Source organism: Schistocerca cancellata, chromosome 6 (genome assembly GCF_023864275.1).
Source record: "Schistocerca cancellata isolate TAMUIC-IGC-003103 chromosome 6, iqSchCanc2.1, whole genome shotgun sequence".
Classification (NCBI taxonomy): domain Eukaryota; kingdom Metazoa; phylum Arthropoda; class Insecta; order Orthoptera; family Acrididae; genus Schistocerca; species Schistocerca cancellata.
Window position 1 is genome coordinate 693,561,461 of NC_064631.1, and position 17,644 is coordinate 693,579,104.

Here is a 17,644-nt window from a genome sequence, read left to right on the forward strand (position 1 = left end):
CAATACATATCATGAGCTCTGGTGCTCTTCTACTGTCTGCCCAGGTGTTGGGTAATTGGCTGGTAGTTGTCAGAAGATATCTGCAGCCTTAATACCGGGGCAATGACACAATTCTACATGGCCACTGGACTGTTGTCTGCCCTACATCTGTCCCTATCCTCTCCTGTCATCGCCGATGCCATTGTGTGGAAAGCGGTAATCGACTGACACTCAAGTGACTACTTTCCCATCCACCTTCACCTAGCCGCCGCTACAACGCCTGAACGGGAGCATCCTAAGTGGATGTTGAGCAAATCGAATTGGGCACTGTCTGTATTCCAACAATTTGACAGTACTCAGAGTTGGTGGATCACATCGCAGATGTGATGCACCATGCTGCTGATTCCCCCTTTCCTACATCTTCCAGCGAGCCCAGACGAAAATCCGTCAATTGGTGAACGAGGAACGTCGATCGGCAATTCAGGACAGGCGACTGCTTTACACTGCTTTACATTGGTTCAGGAGTACGCCAAGTGAAGACAACCTCTAATCTTTCGGCAAGCGAGGACTAAAACGGTAAGTATTATCAGGGAACGAAAAAGGAATGCTAGGAGAGAAGTGTTAACATCGCTTAACCATTTCACACCAGTAACGAAACTGTCGGAGTCCATTCGGAAGATATCATGACTAAAACTCCAGGCTCGAAACCGGTGATGTTTAACAATCTTCTCCTCCAAGTAGCACCTACAGAATTAGTGCAGACGATGGTGAAACACTTTTGTGGTTTGACCTCCGCCTATTACGTTAATCATCGATTCCACTAGCATATGGGACACATGGAGAAACAGAGCGTAGACTTTACGTCGAACAACTCTTCATGTGTAAACTCCAGTCTGCGCTAACCACTGCACGTGACACTACGCCAGGACATGATAGGAGTCGATATGGCGTGCAAGTACACATGGAGACAGAAGAAGTTCCTCCTACGGCTCTTCAACAAAATATGAGCTGAAGGCTAGTATCCGGATCCATGGTGGAAGGGTATTCTGATACCACAGGGAAGGACAAGTTGTCTCCAAACAGGAGCGCTGCGCTCCCTAGCTGGGTAGAAGCGATTCTTTAGCTGATGGTGAACAGACGCGTGGTGTGGTCTCTCGAAACCTCGAGATTGCTCAGCTGTTTCCAGTATGAGTTTCGGAAGTACCTCCACACTTGACAATTTCCTCCAATCAGAGGGTGTGGCTCGACTCATTCCTATGCAGCAATGTACTCGTATTGGCATCTCGAGAAAGCATGGGATACCACATGGGGGCACAACGTCCGTCAACTGCATGAATGGGGATTTTGTGGGCATCTCCCGTCTTGCTGCTGTCCTTCCTTGCTGGACGATATTTCTGGTATCAGTTCTATGCTGTATACTCCGACCAATTCCCTCAACAGAATTATGTTCCTCAGGGTAGCTTTCTGAGAGTCAGCTGTATCTCTTTAACAGTAAGGTATCCCGTCAGACGTTCATTATTTCTGGAAAATTTTGCTGTAGAGTGCTCTCCCTTCAATCTTATCAATAAAAGACATGAACTAGAGCCGACCCTAAAGAGGTTGGGAGATTGGGCTGAAGCAACTTACTTTAATTTCTGTACAGGATGAACTGTTTGTGTGTGTATTTAATAGTTTATGTGGGTGAGAGGGACCATCTTGGATTTTAAAACCTCACTGTGATTCTTTGGCCTCATCCTTTTGACAAGTGGTTAACATGGCTGACTCACCTGCATGGTGGAAAATGTCGATGTCCGAAGGCACTAAATATATTAAAATGCCTTAGCTGTAGGTCGTTTTTTCACATTCTACAGAACCTTTGTCTGCACATGTCTTGAGTATTGGAGAATAGTGTATGCCTCATCTAGACCTTCCTATTTAAAGATGTTCGATGCTGTCCACCACACAGGCATTAGACTGGCTACAGGAGCTTACCGAACCTTTCCTAGCCACTGTACAGAGGCTGGCGAGCTGCCTCTTACCATCCGGAGGGAACTCCTCTTGTAGCGACATGTATGCAAAATGAGGACCATATATGGACATATTTTTGTCGGTACTGGGGCTGAACAACCCGTACACTGAAGTTTCATCAGCCACCGGGCAACTAAGCCATTCTCTGTCCGTGCAAAAGACTATCTCGAGCAACTTGATGTAGTAAACCCACCAATAATTAAGTAGGCTTAAAGCAAATATTCTCCCTGGATGATTCACAGGACCACTCTTAACCTGTGCATGCTGAAGTATAACAAGATCACGGCTCTACCGACAGTTTTAAAAAAGGATTTTTAAAGGCGTTTTATCGGAGTATCGCGGGCACGTGATGATTTTTACTGATGATTCGAAGCAAGGGGACAATATAGGCGTGTGGGTGACAGAGTATTGGCTGAGTGGAAAAGATAATGGCTGAAAGTGACAACAACAGGCTGCAGTCGATCAAATTAACTTTTGAGGCGCACTTCCTTTCGATCTGCGAGAAGGAACGAAAAGGTCCTCAGTCGCCTTCGTATTGGACGCTGCCCAATGATGCTTGCTAATGTAGCGTGGACTCCACCGGCATGCAGTGCTTACAAGGACCAGCCATGGTGCATCACGTTTTAACACCGTCTGTTTTGTATGCAGGTTAGAGGGAGGCCTCAATCTTATGCGAAACAATAGCAAGTAATTTGCTGACATTTTATATGGTAGTCAATAATCTTGCCTAACTTACACTACTGGCCATTAAAATTGCTACACCAAGAAGAAATACAGATGATAAACGGATATTCATTGGACAAATATATTGTACTAGAACTGACATGTGATTACATTTTCACGCAATTTGGGTGCATAGATCCTAAGAAATCAGCACCCAGAACAACCACCTCTGGCCGTAATAGCGGCCTTGATGCGCCTGGGCATTGAGTCAAACAGAGCTTGGATGACGTGTACAGGTACAGCTTCAACACGATACCACAGTTCATCAAGAGTAGTGACTGGCGTATTGTGGCGAGCCAGTTGCTCGGCCACCATTGACCAGCCGTTTTCAATTGGTGAGAGATCTGGAGAAGGTGCTGGGCAGGGCAACAGCCGAACATTTTTGTATCCAGAAAGGCCCGTACAGTACCTGCAACATGCGGTCATGCGTTATCCTGCTGAAATGTAGGGTTTCGCAGGGATCGAATGAAGTTAGAGCCACGGGTCGTAACACATCTGAAATGCAACGCCCACTGTTCAAAGTGCCGTCAATGCGAACAAGAGGTGACCGGGCGTGTAACCAATGGCACCCTATACCATCACGAGGGTTGATACGCCACTATGGCGATGACGAATACACGCTTCCAATGTGCGTTCACTGCGATGTCGCCAAACACGGATGCGACCATCATGATGCTGTAAACAGAACCTGGATTCATCCGAAAAAAAGACGTTTTGCCATTCGTGCACCCAGGTTCGTCGTTGAGTACACCATCGCAGGCGCTCCTGTCTGTGATGCAGCGTCAAGGGTAACCGCAGCCACGGTCTCCGAGCTGATAGTCCATGCTGCTGGAAACGTCGTCGAACTGTTCGTGCAGATGGTTGTTGTCTCTCAAACGACCCCATCTGTTGACTCAGGGATCGAGACGTGGTTGTACGATCCGTCACAGCCGTGCGGATAAGATGCCTGTCATCTCGACTGCTAGTGATAAGAGGCCGTTGGGATCCAGCACGGCGTTCCGTATTACCCTCCTGAACCCACCGATTCCACATTCTGCTAACAGTCATTGGATCTCGACCAACGCGAGCGGCAATGTCGCTATACGATGAACCGCAATCACGATAGGCTACAATCCGACCTTTATCAAAGTCGGAAACGTGATGGTACGCGTTTCTCCTCCTTACACGAGGCATCACAACAAAGTTTCACCAAGCAACGCCGGTCAACTGGTGTTTGTGTATGAGAAATCGGTTGGAAACTTTCCTCATGTCAGCACGTTGTAGGTGTCGCCACCGGCGCCAGCCTTGTGTGAATGCTCTGAAAAGCTAATCATTCGCATATCACAGCATCTTCTTCCTGTCGGTTAACTTTCACGTCTGTAGCACGTCATCTTCGTGGTGTAGCAATTTTAATGGCCAATAGTGTAATTGGGTGGAGATTTTAATGTGTTTTGGGGTGGATGGCTCATCTTATTAGTTTCGCAATCAACGAGCCATCCGAATTCCTTCCATTGTTTTATTAACACCATGAACGTATGTCAACTGTATGAGTAGATGCGGAGACTATACGAAATTTTTTATTACTGTGGCCGTAGTTATGTAAGTTTATGCTTTTCATTTCGACAAGAGTAACTACTCATGCACCACCTCCGCGACGTTGAGAAAGGGTGCCGATGACAATATTTTAGAGCACCAAAGGATTATGAATCTATTCGACCCACCCCGCTGTTACTGCTTCTGTAATGGCAACTAACGGTTCCTTTGTACTGACATATCCGCTTCTCGCGACATCTAGTGGTTAACACCGCATTACGTAAGGGTGTCCGGATGCTTTCGATCAGGTAGTGTACAGAGTGCCCCTAAATTTTAGGCTCGGAACCATGCACATCGTAGAGAATGTCAAACTGATTTTTTCCGATAAGGAACTAATGTTCAAAAATGAATATATACTTGTTTATTGATATAAAAACTCATCGCAATTCTTCAAACTGGCGACTGTCAGTCTTGAAATGTACTTAAAAACGTAATTGTTTGTATAAGGGATCTCTGTGACATCATTTGGCCAATATCGCGTATGATAGGAGTGTAGCTGCTACTCTAACTACTACTGCCACTCTTGAACAACTATTAAAGAATCATCTCCTACACAACCCAAATGAAACCCTTAAATTCTACTGCGCCAACAATTATTCAGTGAAAACCTCGACGTACCTTGTAAAATCCAGTGGCAATAAATTTGTTCTCAAGAGGATGACACGTTTGCAAAACTAATTACTGGGCATCCGTTCGGTACTACATCCTGCTGCAGCATGCATTAAATCCACGTCTGCAAATTTCTGCAAAGAACAATGCTCCAGCTTGGACCGCCAGTTATGAATTATCGTGGTTGTCCTTACCATGGACACGCATACTATTGTTTTCATGTGGCAGGCAGTTGCTTGTCGTGATACACATGTAGTCTGCAAGCATATGTCTCGGACGCACTGCTCGTTCAAAACATCATATCCGATGAAAATCATACCATTGGTTCCTGATCTCAAAATATTCGGTGTAGGATCCTCTACTCTCCGTATTACAGTGATAGATTGTAAAAAGTACACCTCTACGACATGCCAAGGCAACAGATAAAATAAATGAACGACGTTCCTAAACACCAAGGCGTAGAAATTAAGCTGCATACTGATAATAAAGCAATTTCCTTTCCAGTCAGGAATTTAATTCCGTGGCCATGATTGGACAATGGTACCTCAGGAGAATTATTCAGTAGCGCAACTTTGCGGAAAATGAAATTAAAGCGAAAAATGTCGGAGTACCATGTTCACTTAAAAAGGACACATAAACTAACATACCAAATCACCATAGTTAACATGTCTATTTCCGCAATGGACTAGGATACATCATTCAATCATGTATAGTGTCTGGGCGAATGATACCATCCTTCTTTATTTTGTGCTGTCTTAATTTCTTTATACTTTTTACATTTCGTTCCGTCAAGTACATCTTCAACTATTTTCTTTGTTGACATCTTGTTTTTGTTTCCCAACTTGTCGTATCTAAATAAATTTACAGATGTTTCTCTTTCATTTTTTAAATATTTTTACGAGGTTTATTCCTCATTTGTAACTTTCAAAACATTTTTATTGGATTTGCTTTCTGTCCTGACACACCTTTTTTAGCCTCCTCCAAAGCCACGTTTCCAGACTTCTCAGTCACACGGGAGTACACACCCGGTGGATTTCTTAACAAACTGAGTTTCTTTCTGTTCTACACGAAATCATTTCTTCATTAATAATTTCTTCAGTTTCTGATAGTGTAGTTCGTGTTGTATTTTCTTTTCTGACTTTGAAATAACAGTTGCTGTTTCTGTTATTAAGGTGTCTAAATAATACAGCTTATGATCTTTCCTGTTGCTTTGTATTTTAATAGTATGTGTTCTATTCAGACTGCCATAATTTTGGATTTTTACTATTATCTGAAGTTCAAACATTTTCAAAATACAGAAGTTGCAAATATAGAAACCATATTCTGCATGCAGTTTTCACCTTCACCGACTATAGCAACATTGTCTGCAAACATAATGCGGTGAGTGAGAATTCAGTTCACCTTAACTATAGGTGTTTTGACTTTGTGATCATCATATCTTTTTCACGAAATTTTTAAGCAGACATAACGACAATGAGCAAAGTAGTACTGCTACATTTCTCATTTTAGATTTACGTTGTCCTCCGTTAATCGTTGTTCTCACCCTTCAAATTTTGTATTTTTGGATATTGTTTTTCTATCTTTCAAATCTGTATGTCTATTTTCCAGGCTCGTAAAGAATTTCTGCCAGATAATGATGTCAAATAACTTTCTAAATTCATAAAGACCATGTCAGCACCCCTGTTTAATTCTAACAATGGCTGTAACCGGATTGTGAGAGCTACACGCCTTTTCCTGCCAATATTTTTTATGTAAGATTAGACGGGTGCTCATGTTCTATTTCTATTTAGAATTTTATTATAATTTTTAAGTACGTATACCAGTGTTTTATCTGGAAGCCAAATTAGGCCAGTATTGCGCTATTTCGAGATATGACTTTTCATTCTCGTGTTGAACGTAAACAGAGGACAGCACCAGCATGACCCTGGCCTCACCACTTTTCTTTCACAGAAGCTGAAGAATGGTAGCCAAAGAGTGCCATCTAGGAAGTGAAAGAAGCGTGCCGAAGACTTGTCCACCCAAATGTCCCAGCTCTCAGCCTGAGGTCTCACGTTATCCTGCTGCAGGATAATCTGGAGCTCCGAAGGAGTCTAGGCAGGTTCAAGGAAATCAGCCAGAATGCAGCGTTCTACTTCTCAGAAAATTCTGCCTGTAACTATCGCAGCAGATCTCACTGTTCTTGTTTCCTTTTTTTTGTGCCAGATGCGATCCGTACTCTGGCGTTTGATTCAGGCTCAGAATTACGAAATCGACATTCTTCGCCTGTTAAGATAGTTAGGAAAATATCGTGATTTACAAATCTTTAACATACTCTACCACCAACAGCCTCAAAAAGAATTTAGTTCATTCTCTGTATAAAGGTACTGATAAATTATCGCTGTCAGATGTGTATAAGATTACGTGTGCTGCATGTCCTTCTTATTACATTGGCCAGACAGGAAGGACCCTGTCTGTTAGGTTTAAAGAGCATCTGGTCCAAAAGGCGCATGCTCCCAAGCCTTTAAAAGACGCAGAGCTTTTGCGTAATGAAGTCAAGGGATGTAGGCTATACACCCTCGAAGAATTGGAAATTTTTAAACATCTTATTATTGATAGAGACAACTTACTTAATGATCAGCTGCAACTAAAAAATAGAAGTTATTTCGAAGGATTTCAACCTTTACTCCAGTGGAGTGGACCCACAGTCCGCTTCGAATGGCCGATGCTGTTTCCCTATCTGCTTTGTCCCTTTATTATAGTGCGATTGTACGTGTGTGTCTTTGTATTTCGTAATATGCTTGGTAATGACACATAGTTGCTAAGGCGTTTTTATGTTAAAGACATTTTATGCTTAGTACGCATGGTTTCGACACTAATTTTTTAGTAATATTTAAATGTAATATTTAAATTTTAGTAATATGTAAATGTAAAAAATTTTTTATACCTTGGCTTTGTAGTTTGTTCTCAGGTAAATTGTTTAATGTTGCTATACCAATAGATAGGTTTGTCCATTTGTTGGACGGCTTTCAGTCACATTTTGTTTATATGTATACTTGCTTTAAGTAATTTTAAGTCAGTTTGTCTCCTGCGCCTGCGCTTGCGCTTGCGCTCGCGCATGCGCATGGCCGCGGCCGAGCCTCGCCGCGAAACTGCTCGCGACGCCTAGTTTCCGAGACGCTCACGTGTGGTCCTTATTTCTGGCCGGCGTAGCTCCGTCTACGTTCGCCTTAATGGTTTTAATCTTGACAGACATAATCTTATGATTATGCGTCTTTATTGTTTTAATTTTTAATCTGTGATATGGCCGGTGTTTGGCTCTCAAAATAATTTAATTTTTATTTTTTGTAAGTATCACGATTTCTTTATTATTCAATCATTAGACTGATGATGCATTTCAGTGAGTAATATATGTCCGTATGTGCTTTAATTTATAGGTTCTGAAGAAGATTCCATTACTGGAATCGAAACCTTGGTAAACGAGTAAAAATTACCTTGCAACTGAAGGCTGAAAAAATTGTATATTTTCTGAAAATATCGTGATCTTCATGTCAAAATTTCTGGAGATGGCTTTCGATCACGGTTCTTCCTGAACTTCTTGGTATTCCAAACCATTTGGTATGTGAGGCAACAACAGCCGTGATCATACATTTCGATTAATGGAAACCTCAACATCCGCGTTAAAATTATTTACTTTTCAAGACTAGTTTCGTGATATTATAGTCAAACGTTCAGATAAATGACTGTTGACCTTTCAATACATAATGTCCTTAAAACTCCATAAGGGTGAATAATTAAAGTACCCTATCTCCAACACTAAATTGGCTTACAAAGTATACAACTGTCGTGAATAAAATAACCGGAGAGACACGTAGCGTGGGCACCCATGGGGCCTCTTCTCGGGCAGCGGAGAGCTACACTTACGGTTTTAGAGCTATTAATGTCGGACCTAACAGGTACAATTTCTTCGTTATCTGTGCTTCGACCGTCCCCTGCGCCGCACTGTGTCCTAATGCAACATTCGTCCAACTTCATTCTCAGTGACACGTCCGTCTTCCACCTCGTCAGTTGCCATCCGAAGTGGCCGTGCGGTTAAAGGCGCTGCAGTCTGGAACCGCAAGACCGCTACGGTCGCAGGTTCGAATCCTGCCTCGGGCATGGATGTTTGTGGTGTCCTTACTTTAATTAGGTTTAACTAGTTCTAAGTTCTAGGGGACTAATGACCTCAGCAGTTGAGTCCCATAGTGCTCAGAGCCATTTGAACCACTTTTGAACCTCGTCAGTTCATTGCTCGGCGCGAGTACCATGGAGCTGCTTCCAGAGTGACCTGCCATCCAGGATACTCGTCCTCACAAAAGTGTTTCCACCCATCTGCTGCAATTTCTGGAACCCACACACATACCATCACACACACATACTCGATGAAGTCTGTAAACTGTTTTGGCAGCACAGTTGTCCTCTTTAACGATGAATTCAATGACAGCACACTGTCAAACCGAAACATGAGCCACCTTGTTGTGTATACACTGAGGTAACAAAATTCATGTGATACCTCATCGTATTGAGTCGGACATCCTTCCGTCCGACATAGCCCGGCAGCTCGACATGCCATGTACTCAACAAGTCATTGGAAATATTGAGGCATGCTGCCTCTACAGGCTGTTACAAAAAGGTACGGCCAAACTTTCAGCAAACATTCCTCACACACAAATAAAGAAAAGATGTTATGTGGACATGTGTCCGGAAACGCTTAATTTCCATGTTAGAGCTCATTTTAGTTTCGTCAGTATGTACTGTACTTCCTCGATTCACCGCCAGTTGGCCCAATTGAAGGAAGGTAATGTTGACTTCGGTGCTTGTGTTGACATGCGACTCATTGCTCTACAGTACTAGCATCAGGCACATCAGTACGTAGCATCAACAGGTTAGTGTTCATCACGAACGTGGTTTTGCAGTCAGTGCAATGTTTACAAATGCGGAGTTGGCAGATGCCCATTTGATGTATGGATTAGCACGGGGCAATAGCCGTGGCGCGGTACGTTTGTATCGAGACAGATTTCCAGAACGAAGGTGTCCCGACACGAAGACGTTCGAAGCAATTGATCGGCGTCTTAGGGAGCACGGAACATTCCAGCCTATGACTAGCGACTGGGGAAGACCTAGAACGACGAGAACACCTGCAATGGACAAGGCAATTCTTCGTGCAGTTGACGATAACCCTAATGTCAGCGTCAGAGAAGTTGCTGCTGTACAAGGTAACGTTGACTACGTCACTGTATGGAGAGTGCTACGGGAGAACCAGTTGTTTCCGTACCATGTACAGCGTGTGCAGGCACAATACGTCATTCTCCAGGGCTGCATCAGCGTATCAGGGATTCCATGCGGCCGGCCGCGGTGGCCATGCGGTTCTAGGCGCTCCAGTCCGGAGCCGCGCTGCTGCTACGGTCGCAGGTTCGAATCCTGCCTCGGGCATGGGTGTGTGTGATGTCCTTAGGTTAGCTAGGTTTAAGTAGTTCTAAGTTGTAGGGGACTGATGACCACAGCAGTTGAGTCCCATAGTGCTCAGAGCCATTTGAACCATTTGATTCCATGCGACGGAGGGTGTATGCATGTATCCTCGCTAACGGAGGACTTTTTGAACATTTCCTGTAACAAAGTGTTTGAAGTCACGCTGGTACGTTCTGTTGCTGTGTGTTTCCATGCCATGATTAATGTGAGTTGAAGAGAAGTAATAAAATGAGCTCTAACATGGAAAGTAAGCGTTTCCGGACACATGTCCACATAACATATTTTCTTTCTTTGTGTGAGAGGAATGTTTCCTGGAAGTTTGGCCGTACCATTTCGTAACATCCTGTATGCGAAAATGTTGCCGGTGAAGGGTTTGTGCGCGAACTGACGTCTCGATTATGTCCCATAAATTTTCAATGGGATTCATGTCGAGCAGTCTGCCAGAATATTCTTCAATTCCATCGCGAACAACTGTGGCCTGGTGACACGGCACATTGCCATCCATAAAAATTCCATCTTTATTGTTGTCCATAAATGACTGCAAATGGTCTCCAGGTAGCCAAAGAGAACCACTTCGAAATCAGTGATCCATATAAACACAGCCCTCATCATTATGGATCCCCACCAATTTGCACAGTGCCTTGTTCACAACTTCCGCCGTGGCTTCGTGGGGTCTGCGCGATGCTCGAAACCTACCATCAGATCTTACCAAATGAACTGGGACTCATCCGACAAGGCCCTAGTGTCTAGGGTCAAAGCTATATGGTCACGTGACCAGGAGAGGCGCTGCAGGCGATGTCGTGTGTTTACCAAAGGCACTCGGTCAGCTGTCGTCTGCTGCCATACCCCGTCAACGCCAAACTTCGCCCCACTGTACTAACGGATATGTTCGCAGTACGTCCCACACTAATTTCTGGAGCTATTTTAGGCAGTGTTGCTTGTCTGTTAGCACCGACCACTCTATGCAAACACTGTTGCTCCTAGTCGTTACGTGAAGGCCGTCTAGCTCCAACTACCATTCCACGTTCAAAGACTGTTAATTTCGGTCGTCCAGCCATAATCACGTAGGACACCTTTCCACATGGACCACATGAGTACAAATGATAGCTGCGCCAATGCACTGCCCTTTTGTATCTTGCCTATGCGATGTTATCGTCATCTGTATCGCCATCCCACGACTTTTGTCACCTCACCATATAGCCTGCAGGCAGGTGACGGAAGCTATTGACATCACAATGCGTCAAAACACAGTGTTAAGTCTGGAGCTACCGAGAGCGCTACCGTTGTTACTACCTAACGTTTTAATTTCACCGAACGGGCATATGATTAGTGAAACTGAACAGTTCAAATTTCTTGTTGTTCAGATAGATAGTAAGCTGTCGTGAAAAGTCAATGTTCAGGACCTTATTCAAATAATTAATACTGCCGTTTTTACTATTCGAACGGTATCTGAAGTGAGTGAATTAGTCTAATTTGCTTATTTTCATTCGCTTATGTCGTTGTTGTTGTGGTCTTCAGTCCTGAGACTGGTTTGATGCAGCTCTCCATGCTACTCTATCCTGTGCAAGCTTCTTCATCTCCCAGTACCTACTGCAGCCTACATCCTTCTGAATCTGCTTAGTGTATTCATCTGTTGGTCTCCCTCTACGATTTTAACCGTCCAAGCTGCCCTCCAGTACGAAATTGGTGATCTCTTGATGCCTCAGAACATGTCCTACCAACCGATCCCTTCTTCTAGTCAAGTTGTGCCACAAATTTGTCTTCTCCCCAATCCTACTCAATACCTCCTCATTACTTACGTGATGAACCCATCTAACTTAAGCATCCTTCTGTAGCACCACATTTCTAAAGCTTCTATTCTCTTCATGTCCAAACTATTTATCGTCCATGTTTCACTTCCATACATGGCTACACTCCATATAAATACTTTCAGAACCGACTTCCTCACACTTAAATCTATAATAGATGTTAACAAATTTCTCTTCTTCAGAAACGCTTTCCTTGCCATTGCCAGTCTACATTTTATATCCTCTCTACTTCGACCATCAATAGTTATTTTGCTACCCAAATAGCAAAACTCCTTTACTGCTTTAAGTGTCTCATTTCCTAATTTAATTCCCTCAGCATCACCCGACTTAATTCGACTACATTCCATTATCCTCGTTTTGCTTTTGTTGATGTTCATCTTATATCCTTCTTTTAAGACACTGTCTATTCCGTTCAACTGCTCTTCCAAGTCCTTTGCTGTCTCTGACAGAATTACAATGTCATCGGCAAACCTTAAAGTTTTTATATCTTCTCCATGGATTTTAATACCTACTCCGAATTTTTCTTTTGTTTCCTTTACTGCTTGCTCAGTATACAGATTGAGCAACATCGGGGAGAGGCTACAACCCTGTCTCACTCCCTTCCCAACCACTGCTTCCCTTTCGTGGCCCTCGACTCTTATAACTGCCATCTGGTTTCTGTACAAATTGTAAATAGCCTTTTGCACCCTGTATTTTACCCCTGCCACCTTCAGAATTTGGAAGAGAGTGTTGCAGTCAACATTGTCAAACGCTTTCTTTCTTCTAAGATAAGTCGTAGGGTCAGTATTGCCTCACATGTTCCAATATTTCTACGGAATCCAAACTGATCTTCTCCGAGGTCGGCTTCTACTAGTTTTCCCATTCGTCTGTAAAGAATTCGCGTTATTATTTTGCAGCCGTGAATTATTAAACTGATAGTTCGGTAATTTTCGCATCTGTCAACACCTGCTTTCTTTGGGATTGGAATTATTATATTCTTCTTGAAGTCTGAGGGTATTTCGCCTGTCTCATACATCTTGCTCACCAGACGGTAGAGTTTAGTCAGGACTGGCTCTACCAAGGCTGTCAGTAGTTCTAATGGAATGTTGTCTACTCCCGGGGCCTTGTTTGGACTCAGGTCTTTCAGTGCTCTGTCAAATTCTTCACGCAGTATCGTATCTCCCATTTCATCTTCATCTACATCCTCTTCCATTTCTATAATATTGTCCTCAACTACGTCGCCGTTGAATAGACCTTCTATATACTCCTTCCACCTTTCTGCTTTCCCTTCTTTGCTTAGAACTGGGTTTCCACCTGAGCTCTTGATATTCATACAAGTGGTTCTCTTTTCTCCAAAGGTCTTTTTAATTTTTAAGTATGCAGTATTTATCTTACCCCTGGTGAGACAAGCCTCTTACATCCTTACATTTGTCCTCTAGCCATCCCTGCTTAGCCATTTTGCACTTCCTATCGATCTCATTTTTGAGACATTTGTATTCCTTTTTGCCTGCTTCATTTACTGTATTTTTATATTTTCTCCTTTCATCAATTTAGTTCAATATTTCTTTTGTTACCCAAGGATTTTTAGCAGCTCTCATCTTTTTATCTACTTTATCCTCTGCTGCCTTTACTACTTCATCCCTCAAAGCTACCCATTCTTCTTCTACTGTATTTCTTTCCTCCATTCCTGTCAAATGTTCCCTTATGCTCTCCTTCAAACTCTGTATAACCTCTGGTTGTATCAGTTTATCCAGATCCCATCTCCTTAAATTCCCACCTTTTTGCAGTTTCTTCAATTTTAATCTACAGTTCATAACCTTTAGATTGTGGTCAGAGTCCACATCTGCTCCTGGAAATGTCTTACAATTTAAAACCTGGTTCCTAAATCTCTGTCATACCATTATATGTCGTATGGTATTATATTTTGGGGTAACTCTTCCCATTCTAAAAGGATATTTTTGGCTCAGAAACAGGCGGTTTGAGCAATACTGTCGTTTCTTGTGAACAATATTAGCTTATTCCGAAGAATTAGCGGCTTTCACTCGGTTAATAAAAACCTGCATTTGGATCGGACTTCCTTAACTCTCGTGCAGAAAAGTGTGTAGTATACTGCTGCATCCATTTTCAATAAGCTACCACTGAAATTCAAAAACCTTAGCAGTAATCCACGCGCTTTCCAATCCAAACTGAAGAGTTTCCTCGTGGGTCACTCCTTCTATTCAGTCGAGGAGTTCCTTGAAAAATTAAGCTGATTCGTGTTGTATTGTTGATTGCTTAAACTTATGGACTGACTTTTTACGGGTTCATAAATATTTATTTTTATCTGTTATTACTTTTATGTCGTAATATCACGTACTGGCACGTTCCGTGGCCTTGGAGGTTTGCTCCTCAATTTGGTGCTACGGAACTTGATGTGTAAATAAATAAAATAAACATTGTTGACACTGTGCTGGTTGCTCACGAGTGTGAGTGTGACTCCCACACCTGGGAGACTGTCCAGCTGGATTACCTTTAGAATTCCAGAATGCGATTTTCACTCTCCAGCGGAGTGTGCGCTGATATGAAACTTCCTGGCAGATTAAAACTGTGTGCCGGACCGAGACTCGAACTCGGGACCTTTGCCTTTCGCGGGCAAGTGCTCTACCATCTGAGCTACCGAAGCACGACTCACGCCCGGTAGTCACAGCTTTACTTCTGCCAGTATCTCGTCTCCTACCTTCCAAACTTTACTGGCAGAAGTAAAGCTGTGAGTACCGGGCGTGAGTAGTGCTTTGGTAGCTCAGATGGTAGAGCACTTGCCCGCGAAAGGCAAAGGTCCCGTGTTCGAGTCTCGGTCCGGCACACAGTTTTAATCTGCCAGGAAGTTTCATATCAGCGCACACTCCGCTGCAGAGTGAAAATCTCATTGTGGCTACCTTTAGAATTGTTCGGAACGTAACGACCGCCACTGCCGCCGCAGGTTTCGGAGTCGCCGTCGCCGCCCGGCACACCCGCGGCGGACTTCTGGCTGCGCTGGACGGGTGCCGTCGACGTCTGCGTGCTCGCCGTCTCGGCGGTGGCCTACGTCATCGTGCTGGCCAGGTTCCTGCCCTGACGAGCGGCCAGCCAGGCGCCTCCCCTGCCGCCCCGAGGCGGGACGGCTTCAGCGCGGCGCCAGCGGCCACCTGTTCCTCAGCCCGCGGCCCGGCCGCTCAGCAGCAAGACCTAACACTGCCTCACTGTATACTTCTACCTCAAGTAAAATTTCAGTACAAAACTAAACACAAGGGTTTTATTTTATCTGGCCCACCATGGAACAAGAACTGGACGAAAACACTACCTTTTAAAAAAAGGTGAAGCATTCAGAAGTCACAGTCGGGCGCCAATGTTACATCGTAAATGTACACATCACCAACGGATATGCAAATGATTAGTCGTAATCCTCTGTGACAGGTAGAGTGGTCACCAGAGTGCGTTGGTGTTGTTCCTGTTTAGTGTCTACATCTACATCTACATCTACATCCATACTCCACAAGCCACCTGACGGTGTGTGGCGGAGGGTACCCTGAGTACCTCTATCGGTTCTCCCTTCTATTCCAGTCTCGTATTGTTCGTGGAAAGAAAGATTGTTGGTATGCCTCATCGTGGGCTCTAATCTCTCTGATCTTATCCTCATGGTCTCTTCGCGAGATATACGTAGGAGGGAGCAATATACTGCTTGACTCTTCGGTGAAGGTATGTTCTCGAAACGTCAACAAAAGCCCGTACCGAGCTACTGAGCGTCTCTCCTGCAGAGTCTTCCACTGGAGTTTATCTATCAACTCCGTAACGCTTTCACGATTACTAAATGATCCTGTAACGAAGCGCGCTGCTCTCCGTTGGATCTTCTGTATATCTTCTATCAACCCTATCTGGTATGGATCCCACACTGCTGAGCAGTATTCAAGCAGTGGGCGAACAAGTGTACTGTAACCTACTTCCTTCGTTTTCGGATTGCATTTCCTTAGGATTCTTCCAATGAATCTTAGTCTGGCATCTGCTTTACCGACGATCAACATTATATCATCATTCCATTTTAAATCACTCCTAGTGCGTACTCCCAGGTAATTTATGGAATTAACTGCTTCCAGTTGCTGACCTGCTATATTGTAGCTAAATGATAAGGGATCTTTCTTTCTATGTATTAGCAGCACGTTACACTTGTCTACATTGAGATTGAATTGCCATTCCCTCCACCATGCGTCAATTCGCTGCAGATCCTCCTGCATTTCAGCACAATTTTCCATCGTTACAACCTCTCGATATACCACAGCATCATCCGCAAAAAGCCTCAGTGAACTTCCGGTGTCATCCACAAGGTCATTTATGTATATTGTGAATAGCAACGGTCCTACGACACTCCCCTGCGGCACACCTGAAATCACTCCTACTTCGGAAGACTTCTCTCCATTGAGAATGACATGTTGCGTTCTGTTATCTAGGAACTCTTCAATCCAATCACACAATTGGTCTTATAGTCCATATGGTCTTACTTTGTTCATTAATCGACTGTGGGGAACTGTATTGAACGCCTTGCAGAAGTCAAGAAACACTGCATCTACATGGGAACCCGTGTCTATGGCCCTCTGAGTCTCGTGGACGAATAGTGTCGTTACCAGGTCAGATAGGATAAACGATGGGTGTGAACAGAGATGTAGTCATCACTGTGAAAGACACACGTGTGAGACAGCGTTATCAGCATCTAACCGAATCTGAAAGCTGCTGCACTGTGGGTCTCCGTTTGGTCGGCTCATCGAATTATGTAGTATCTAGACTTGTGGGGCACCCTCATGCGACAGTGACCAGATGTTGCACTGCATGGGAACCTGATGGCAGGGATGCTCGTCATCACCGTTCCCATCAACTATGTTTAACCACTACAACGGAACCCCATCGCACTGTCGAAGAACATCGTAATCCCTTCACATCTGCGCCTGCGATGGAAGGTTGTGAAATTTTTCCTCCTATCTATGTAATTATGTAGTTCTCAGTTCGTTCGAGCAATCAATCATTCATAATAGGAAACACAGTCATAACTCAGTCACTCAAAATGATTCAGAAATTTTACTTGTTAGAATGAAATCAGGCGATGATTCTTCTTCTCTGCAGGCTCGTGCTTTGCGGCAGTCTGCTAATCTGTACAAATAAAATGCCTCGTATTTTTGGGAGCGTTGTGTAAGCAGTCGGGAAACCTCAGATCAAGTGGATATTTGGCGTTGACGAAGTTTAACCTTCCGAAGAAGTAATGGAGCTCTTGGATTATTAAATGCAGGTTCGTATCCAGTCTTTCGGAAGTTCCTTTCTAATTAACGACTACGCAATATATCGATGAATATCATTAATTCTCAAATGTCAAATAATGTAAATTGTTACACACCTTTTGTGTGAAGGAACAATATATACAGGGTGAGTTACCTGACATTACCGCTGGATATACTGACGAATCGATTCCACAGACCGAACGT

The 17,644-nt window shown here is 43.7% G+C and overlaps 1 protein-coding gene across 1 annotated transcript in view; it reads left to right on the forward strand.

Annotated features, from left to right (window-relative positions):
- LOC126191564 (neuronal acetylcholine receptor subunit alpha-10-like) overlaps positions 1–15,404 on the forward strand; it is a 253,654-nt gene extending 238,250 nt beyond the window's left edge. Inside the window, exon 9 of the mRNA XM_049932480.1 lies at positions 15,121–15,404. Coding sequence (XP_049788437.1) covers positions 15,121–15,255 — 135 coding nt within the window. The 3' untranslated portion in view covers positions 15,256–15,404. The remainder of the gene's footprint in view (positions 1–15,120) is intronic.
- Positions 15,405–17,644: the final 2,240 nt, after the last annotated feature.